This window comes from Microtus ochrogaster, chromosome 17 (genome assembly GCF_000317375.1).
Source record: "Microtus ochrogaster isolate Prairie Vole_2 chromosome 17, MicOch1.0, whole genome shotgun sequence".
NCBI classification, from domain to species: domain Eukaryota; kingdom Metazoa; phylum Chordata; class Mammalia; order Rodentia; family Cricetidae; genus Microtus; species Microtus ochrogaster.
Genome location: NC_022019.1, coordinates 34,072,694 through 34,082,350, shown reverse-complemented (window position 1 = coordinate 34,082,350; position 9,657 = coordinate 34,072,694). Strand labels below are relative to the sequence as shown.

Below are 9,657 nucleotides of genomic sequence, written 5' to 3'. Positions count from 1 at the left end.
CCCCCCCCCGCACCCACCCTCACTCCCCAGAGTTGGCTGAGATCAATGGAGAGCCCACCATGCTCTCTGAGTTCCATTACTTAAGGGACCATCAACATCAACGTTATCTTTAACTTAGTGGGCCGTGGTTCTGTCTGTTTACGCCTTCAGGTGGTTCTCAAGTAAAAGGTCACATACATGAAAGCCTCCTCACTTCGGCCAGTCTCTAGTTGTGGCTGAGCACTGCAGTTCCCTGTGCACGATCAGGGAGGAAAAGGAGGCACCAGGCCAGCAACTAGTGACTCCCTAGGCAAGTCTGTGGAGCATGTGCACACCCCACGGAAGGGCCGACCTCATATCTTAGACGGCAGGCTGGCACGGATGACTTTCATACTGTACAGAGGAAGAAAGAGTTTGGGTTGATGGATTTTCAAACGTTTTAAATTCTTTTTTTTTTTTTTCCCATGTGTGTAGCTTTGGAGCCTGTCCTGGAACTCTCTCTGTAAACCATGCTGGCTTCAAACTCACAGGGATCTCCCTGATTCTGTCTCCCGGGTGCTGGGATTAAAGGTGTGCACCACCACCGCATGGCTACATTTTAAATTCTTAATTCAAACTTCTGTTCTTATAGTAACTGTGTTTTAATATATAACACTATTGGGGGGGGGGGTTGTTCCTTCCTGGACATCCAACAGACTTATTTTATTTTATTTTTTGAGTCAGGGTCTCACTATGTAGCCCCTAGCTGACCTGGTACTCAAGGCCAAGCCAACAAACCGAGCCTACACAGGCAGTTCAGCCTGAAGGGAATCTGTCAGTGGAGAGCCCTGTGACTTTTGGACAGCTGTCTGGCATGAAGTGAACTCAAAAGATATTGGCTGAATATGAATTTAGTTGAATGTTCCTGAGGACGGACTCCCCATTAAAAACTTCAGGGGAATATACTAACTCAGCAAAGTTCTGCTTCTCTCTTACCCTGGGGATTAGAATGTGTGGTGTTCTCTCACAGACGTGTAAAGAAATCCAAAGTTGCTGCGACCGGGGGAATTTTAACCAGAAAGCTGTCTGCTTTGGAGTGAGTGTCTTTTCCCTGATTCAGATCCCGAGTTAGGACCGCCTTTGACTGAATGGTTGAAAAGGCAGCAGACCTGAGTCCTCCCAGGTTCCCTGGCCCACAAATCAGGTCATCTTTAAAAGGAGAACTCAGAACCAGTACAGCAGAACCCAGAGGACTCGCCTGGCACTGGAGGCTCCCCCACAATTTGCCTTCGCGCGTGGCCCAGAAGCAAGCTTCGGTGTTGTTGACACACCCAGATGACGGGTCCCCAGTACCGGCAATGGGCCCCACGCAGGTGTCCGGCCTGTGTGCGGGGTGCGCAGGGGCCCAGGAGCCCCGAGAGAGACGTTATTGTTACACTGTAACGAGTCTGATTAACACGCTTCTGACACTTTCTCTTAGTTTCTCCGGCTCCTAGCAACCATGCACAAAGGCGAGGGATTGTCCCTGGCTCCGCGGGGACACGGGGCAGCCTTTGATCTTGTACCATTACAGCCTGGCTGCGTGACAGGCTCGCGGGGTCCGGGAGGCCTGCAGTCCTGGACACTGGGCCACTGGAATCCCCCCACTGCGGGCCGGGCCTGGCCCCGACGGCCAGTGCTCCCCCAATTCCCAGTACCGCTACACGCGTGTAACTCATCGCCAAGGGAAGGGCAGCACCCTCCAAATGGTGTCCGGAGCCTGCTGGTCTCTGCCCCGGGGCTAAGCCCGCAAGTTGATCGACCGCAGGCGGTGGGAGGCGCGGGACAGAACACCTACACGTGTATCCTGATCACTTGGGCACGTCTCTTTCCTCAGCGGCACGCAGGTACCAGGCTCGCCTTACCCTTCCCGTAGGAAGCAGCGAAAGGAAAAACCAGCCGATCAGTCACGATGAAAAAAAATAAAGGAAAAAAATTAACATATATATGTATGTATGTATGTGTATATATATGAAGAACACAGTTACATAGTTCCCCTAAATGTAACAACCCGCTTAGATGAAACTGAGTGGATCGCCACAAACTGCACACCGGGGAGGACTTCAGTGTCATTCCAGCGCTTGCTTTGTGTCACTAGCAATTCTTATGGATTTTGAAGGAGTTGTGCCGTCAAATAATTGCTGGAATTAAACAAACCGTCTCCACTAACGACAAAAGTCATCACAACAGAAGAGCGAAAAGCTGCCGGGTCCCACTGCGTAAGTTTTACAGGCACTAAGCTGGGTATCCGAAAGTAATTTCCTTTCCAGTTCGGTCGCTTTCTTAGCCCTGGCCTCAGTTTAAAACAGAGTGGGGGGAAAAAAAGAAGAGCTAGGCTTTAGCATTTCAATGTTAGGGTCCGGTAATTACTTCCCCTAAATTGCAAAGTGAAGGCCTTGCAGGGGGCGCCCCCGGGAGATAGGTCGTTGTTCCCAAATCCTGCTTTTACAGACCCGTCCCGTGACCTCCGCCAGTATTAATATTCACAAGTTCCCGAGGAAAAAAAATCTTATCACCGGTTTTGTTCCTTCAATTGCTTTTCTAACACTAGAGGGTAAAAATAAAAATAAAAACGCAGAGGATTCAGATTGCAAAATAAATGTAAGCTCTAAAAGCAGAACGTCCTGAGAAAGAAAAAGAAAAGAAGGGAGGGGGTGGAGAGCCGGTATTCTTTCCTCTCCCTGTGGCAACTTAGAAAATTCCACAGTCTCTAAAGAAAGTCAGTTTCCCTAACTCCCACAAAACTATTCAAAGCAAAGGTGTTCCAGGCGATAATGACTTCTATTTTAGAGAGCGGAACACCGCATGGTTGGTTCTATTGACCCAGCAAAATATGCCAGGCAATCAAGAGACTTTCAAATTCAAACTATAGGAGGTGAAGTCTTCATTCCCCCCGACGCTATTTTCCCCGGCTATTCCCGGCTTGTCTCTAGAGCAGTGGGCCGGCCTAGTGGACAACTGAAGGCAAGGCTCGAGAAACTCCTTAACTTGTGTCCTAGCCCGGGCCTCATCCGGCGGGAATTCCCCTCACCCTTTCAATAAAACATGACTGTACAGATACAATCCTCTATACATTAAAATGAGTTTGTCACAGATTGTCATTAAGACCTCACTAAAACAATGAAGACATTATTGGGTACCCCCTCCCCCGGGCAAGGTATTAAAGGAATAAAGCAATCTACACCACACGGGTCCTATTGAGATTAATGAAAAAATTATGCAAAAAAAATCGCAATTTCATTTTCCCGTGACGAGGCTTTGCGTCGATCCAGTCAGTCTTGCTTCGCACCTGATGATTTATTAAACTAATCTGCGGCGATCAGCCGCTGATGTTCTCAGCTCAATCTTGTCCTGGCTCATTTTCTAAGTAATTGTTTCTCATTAGTTCTGATAATGTTTTAATAGTGTTATCCATAATTTAGCCCCCTAGAATTAATAACAAGGGGGGGGGCAATAGGCCAAAGTGGCTGTCGTGAGCGACAGAAAAATATAAACAGGTATGCTTCTTTTTAATTAATCTGACGAGCAGCCAAGTCCCCTTCCTGTATGCCCTTCCCGGCACAGAAGATGAAGGCCCACTTCGTCTCCCTCAGCCTTGGCTGCATTTCTGCAAGCCCTGCTCTCTCACCTACTCCAGGGTACCAGGAATGTGGGTGGTACAAGTGGGGAACCTGCCTCCTAGCTTCTCTGTGTCTTAGGGTTCTATCTCTCAGGGAATGAGGTTCCGTGGGACTCCGGTAGACACCAACCTCTCTTCTCGGGTCCTTGTTAGGGTATCTGCTCAGAGAGTGGGCAATTGGCCCACATCTTTATCTCCTGTGGGCTCCAGTCTTGTGATCCTACCACAGATGGGATCTCTTGGTTACGAAGATGATCAATCTCACATCTGAGAAGGCTTTGCCAAAAGAGGTGGTTTTGAGCTGGGTATGGTGGTGCACGGCTGTAATCTCAGTACTTAGGAGGATGATGCAGGGGTACTCCTCTGAGTTTGGTGCTGGTCCAGGATACATATCCAGATTCTGCTTCAAAATCAAAACCAGAACCAAATGGGGTGCTTTTGTATGAACAGGGACGTTGGTGAGGATTCAGAGATAACCCAACACAGTAGAGACCCAGGAGTCCATGGCCCTGTTGCTGTGGATTGGGAGGACTCACGAGGTACAGCTCTTAGCACCACTTTGAAAGGTTGCTTTCCTTGAAGACTCTGGCTTCTACCATATACAGGTGGGGCTTCCTCAGAGGGAGGCCCTTGCTTGTGGAGGTGCAACCTGTATGGGCTTGGGGGCTGAGGCATTGCTGAGTGGAGGACAGGACATGTACCCTCTGATCCTTTTACAGCCAAATGTTATCTGAACCAGTGCTGTTTCTGACACACACACACACACCACACACACACACACGTGTGTGTGTGTGTGACGGTTCCATCAAGGCCCTCCAGTCTCTGCTGGCTTGTGAACAGTCTTCCTAAGTCTTTAAGGGAAAAGCGTGGACCCCTGTGGTTCTAGCTTACTCTGTGTACACTTGACTTCATGATTCCAGACGCAGCATGGGGACTTGGGGGTGCTCCTCACTCAGAAATGCTGTCCACTGCCCCTGTCCGCTGTCCTGAACCACCATCCGCTGGAGGACAGCTCCTCCTTCCCACTCCCACCCGCCTTTCCAGAGACTCTGGGGTAGCCAGAGGCGGCCCAGGTGAGGCATAATGACTTCTTAACGAGGGGCTTCATGGGATAGGGGAGACACAGGGTCCAAAGCAGGCAGGCCTCATCTCTGTTTACAAAGCCCCTCAGGGTTCCTGCTTGTGAATATTCACATCTCAAGAACATGTTTCTCCTGATCTATCAGGTCTGCATCTGGTTCAGTCACATGCCACTCAGAGCATGGTCTTCCCCTTCCTACCCGGCAACTGGGCTTCAGGGTGGTGGCAGCGACCATGGTTTCTGGCCTGGCATTGCTGTGATGATATGGCATCCGAGGGCCTTCTGTAGGAACTGAAAGGGTTGGGGTGAAAAGTAGACCCCGATGGGGCACACGCCAGGGGCCCCTAACGGAATACACCAGAAGGGCCTAGGGAGGGGGAGAAAAACGAAAGTAGAAAAACAACTGTTTTCTATTTACAAATTTAAATAAACAGAACAGCCTTCCCCTGCGGTGTTTGTCTAAGAGGAGCAGCCACGCCGCTGAGTAGGTCATGAAAAGGTTGGTGTGGAGTTTTAAACTTCCCATTCTGCTAATTTCTTAAAGAACAGGGGTCCAGAGTCTCCGCACAAAAGCTCGTGGTTTTAATGAGGGAGAGAAACAAAATCTCCGCTTGTTGGTGTTTCAAACTTCATTGGCGTCCTCTGGCAGGCACAAGTTGATCCTCTGAGGCTTCAATACCCTTTCGCCTCCAGTGGAAGGGTACCGTGCTGAATAGGGAACAATGGCTGGTTGTTATGTTTGTTTACCCTTCCCCCAAGCTGGGTTAACCTCTTCAAAACAGCTTTCCTAAGCCCGTTAACCACACCACCCATATGACCCACAGCCCCATCTCTAATGTGATGCAAATCTCGCAGGGGGCCATATGCACCGGCCTGGCCTGTGGCTTTGTGTCCTCTGGACGTACAAGTTTATGGCTGAGGGAGTCCTATCTTGGCCCTACGTTTACAGGGGGAAATGGCCTCAAAGGCGAACGGTTAAGCAGGAAGATAAAGGGGAGAATGAACGGTCTTGTTTTCCCTGCATTCACTTTTTTTTTTTTTAATTGCCAGTAACTGTTGACCTCAAGTATTCGCTCAAGATGAGAGCATTCAGGGTCACCATATGGATAGAACATTGGGGGGGGGGGGTGTGGCTCCCCCTGGAATCAGTTCTGAAAGTTGATTTTTTTTAGAAACTGTCTTTTATGAACCGATATGATACCTAACATTTTCAGTGTCATCTCTGTCATTTTATCTGATTACTCAGAGTGCTGAAAATCTTGATATTATTCTTTAAGAACTTAGCCTTCAAGTTTTCTGTGGCGTCCACTGTACAACTGAATAACATTGGAGATATTTCCTAATAAAAGAATGGGGAGAGTATACACAGACCAGAATACCTGTTTCCTTGAGGACTTAACTTCTCCCCACCCATCTTTGCTCCCCATGAAACAATAAACCCGTATTTATAACACATTAATAGACAACAGAAAAGCCATGAACTTAGATTCCAAAGGAAGAAAATTTATTGTTAGAATAACTGGTCAGTAAGACACAGGAGGAGGGCGGGAGTCGTGACTAACATGAACTGTAAATGAAACAAGGTTTCATTTGATGGGGCGTGCTAGCACTGCTGCCCTGGGTACCGTGGTTTGTCTTTAAGCGACCCACTGTATCCATTCAGCCCGCCTGAGGAGGGCTTCATTTAACAGATCATTTTTCCTTGATGGATGTGGCAAGCGTAACAATGTTGTGGGCCTGCTTCAGTAATGGCATGTCGATCATACTTCCTCGGAAAGTAAAGGCTCCCTGGAAAACAGAATACAAACTTCCTGAAAGAATGCTCGGAAATTATAGGCTTCTTTTCTTGCGTGCACTCTTGTACGGCGAGAACATTTTAGATACCACCTGAGTGATGCTGACTTTCCTGCCCAACTTTTGAGAAAAACCAGAGCAAATTGCAGGGGACAGATTTCTTTTTATCCTCCTACAGAGGCAGGGAAGGGGGAAAAAAATCCTTCAGCATTTTAACAGAGAGGAAAAAGAAACACATCAGACACAAAACATGGCAAACTGTTCATTTCACTCTTTTAAAAAAAATCAAACGGAAAACAGCCGTGGAAGAAAAATTTAAATATTTCCTCATTTCATTTTGAAATATTGTGTGGGACCCTGCAGCAGGGTATGCGCTCTGGTGAGTGATTACTGTTTATAAAAAGTCCATTATCAGCTTAATACATGCTTCCTTCTCGCCAGACACAGTGAAGGTGTTACTCCAGGGTGATGAGAAAATGGGAGGTCGACTACAGTGAACCAAACGAGGCCATGCTGCCGGGTAGAGGCATCAAGGACAAAGCGGTCACTCTCTGTTGACCACACGGGGAGATGCCTCTGCCCCCCAACCCCTGCACACCCCCATCTTGCAGATTCTTTACTTCTTAAGCCTTCTGTAAACACCCACTCAGTGTGGTGTGTGATATGAGCCCCGTTTTAAGTTAGGACACTGGGGCATACAGTAGTGAACCTTCCAAAGTTACATGACTGGGAAGGGTTAGGGTTACAGGCAGCACCACCAAGCCGCCCAACTTCAAGTCTTCACTGGAATCAACAGAAGGAAAATTTACCAGACAGAAAGCAGCACGCCCAGATCCTGCTGCATCACTTAAGTATTTGTGTTTCTGTTGGCTTTGAGTTTTGTTGTTTCTCTCTAACATAGGCTACCCTTCAATTCATGGCAATCTTCCTGCTTTGGTCTTGGGACTGATAGCATTACAGGTGTGAATTACCAAATCTGGTTTCAGGTCCTTTGTGTGTTGTTGTTTTTGAGACAGGGTCTCATTATGTAGTCCCAGCCTGAAACTTGCTATGTAGACAGAGCTGGCTTTGAACTCAGAACAGTTCTCTCTGCCTCCTGAGTGCTGCGACTAAATGCATGGGCTACTGTGCCTGGTTTTTCAATAAGTTTTTAAAAATTATTTGTCTTTGAGGTGCCAGAGATGAAACTCAGACCCTTGTAGTCAGTGGCTCTACCCCTGAGCCACACCAGTCCAGCCTGGTCATTTGTTCTCAAGGATGTGTGAAGAGAGACAGCAGGTGCCTCTGGAGATCTGGAGGTGGAGCCATCCTAACCCTTGAGAGTTCATTTCTATACAGCACAGCCCATCCCCTGTTTCATAAGGCAAAGTACAACTTGTCAATAGACGGCGGGCGCCGCCCTTGCTGCTCCTTCCTGCACGGGACTTCTGGGACAGGCATGCTGGGAACGGCCATGAGGGTTATGAGAGAGGCACAAAGGGTATGCTCATAGGAAGGAAGTCAACAACCCGTAGCAGAGAACCTTTGGTGATAAGCTTCAGATTTTACCTTTCAATAGAGAGATTTGAAAGCCTACAGAACGAGAATTTTTCCAGGAATGCCTGACCCTCTTAGCCTCAGAATGATGAACCCGACTCTTAGGCACATCTGTGTGACATAAATCCTGTATTTGGGTCACTTTCTGATTCTCTCTCTTTTACCATTTATACCCTTCTATTGGCCTTTGGCCCATTCCATATAGCCTAGAGCTAATTTGGGTCCTGGACCTGGTTGGGGAGGTTCCCCAGGTTAGCATTCCACGGAGATCAGGGCTTGGGTCCCATGCTGTTTTACAAGGCAATAGTCTACTTTTCCCATTGGAGTAAATGGGGACACACAATGGCCTCTTGGATCACCGCCCACAAGTGGATCATGGCCCCTGGAAGACAGTACATCTGTCCTTCCAAGGTGTAGCCAACAGGCTGAAGAGAGAAAGTTAGCATAGATGCACATGAAATAAAACAAACAGAATGATGAGCCCTGAATCAAAAGAGATGTCTTTTGGACCACGTCTCCTGAAATTGTATTGCCTTCTAGAAGTACTCCGGAGATGAGAAATACTTCCAGCTGTTTTTTAAGACCTGGAGAGAGAAAGAACATTTCTTTCTTTTGTGGAGGCATATCTGGTTTGATTTCCTTTATTATAGTGAAAAACAAGATGTAGCATCCTTGTTCTCTTTCCTTTATCACTGCAAATTGAGGACTTCGGGGTCGGTAAGAAAACCCACTCGCCTTCACACATCAATTCATAATATGCCTGTTGTTATTGCTATTGTTTTATAACACACATAGGTTTATCTGGACAACACAAACAGTCTGGTGGTCAGGACTTGTTGTTGTTGTTGTTTTAAAATGCAACTGGTCAAAAAGCTACTTGGATTTTTGGGGACAGTTTGAAGATGATGGATAAGTTTCCATTTTGCTGGCTGATACTTTTTTGGAAAATTGACATCCCATTTCAAAAAACATGAAGAACATCTATCATCTTGAAGATTTAGGTTACAATTTTGTTTTAAGAGCCTTAAAGGAGCTAGAGAGATGGCTCAGTGGTGAAGAAGACTGACTGCTTCTGCTGAGGACAGAGTTTGGTCCCCAGCACCCGTATGGTGCTTCACAATGTCTGTAACTCTAGTTCCAGGGGGTCCAACACCTTCTGGCCTCTGCAGGTACTGCATGCACAGCAGGCACACACATCAGTGGAGGCAAACATTTTTTTTTTTTTTTTTGGTTTTTCGAGACAGGGTTTCTCCGTAGCTTTTGGTTCCTGTCCTGGAACTAGCTCTTGTAGACCAGGCTGGCCTCGAACTCACAGAGATCCGCCTGCCTCTGCCTCCCGAGTGCTGGGATTAAAGGCGTGCGCCACCATCGCCCGGCTACATTTTTTTTTTTTTAAGGCGTGCGCCACCACCGCCCGGCTACATTTTTTTTTTTTTGAGGCAGGGTTTCTCTGTGTAGTTTTGGAGCCTGTCCTGGAACTAGACATGGCCTCAAACTCAGAGATCCGCCTGCCTCTGCCTCCCGAGTGTTAGGTGTGTGCCACCACTGCCTGGCGAGGAAACCATTCTTACACATACAAGTAAATAAATCCTTTTAAAATGTTTTTAAACAAGACTGTGCTTGTGACCGA

At 47.5% G+C, this 9,657-nt stretch overlaps 1 protein-coding gene across 1 annotated transcript in view; it reads right to left on the bottom strand.

The window, feature by feature from the left end:
* Positions 1-6,183: 6,183 nt before the first annotated feature.
* Positions 6,184-9,657, bottom strand: part of Clybl (citrate lyase beta like) — a 217,099-nt gene continuing 213,625 nt past the window's right edge. The window contains exon 8 of the mRNA XM_005355696.2: positions 6,184-6,485. Coding sequence (XP_005355753.1) covers positions 6,390-6,485 — 96 coding nt within the window. The 3' untranslated portion in view covers positions 6,184-6,389. The remainder of the gene's footprint in view (positions 6,486-9,657) is intronic.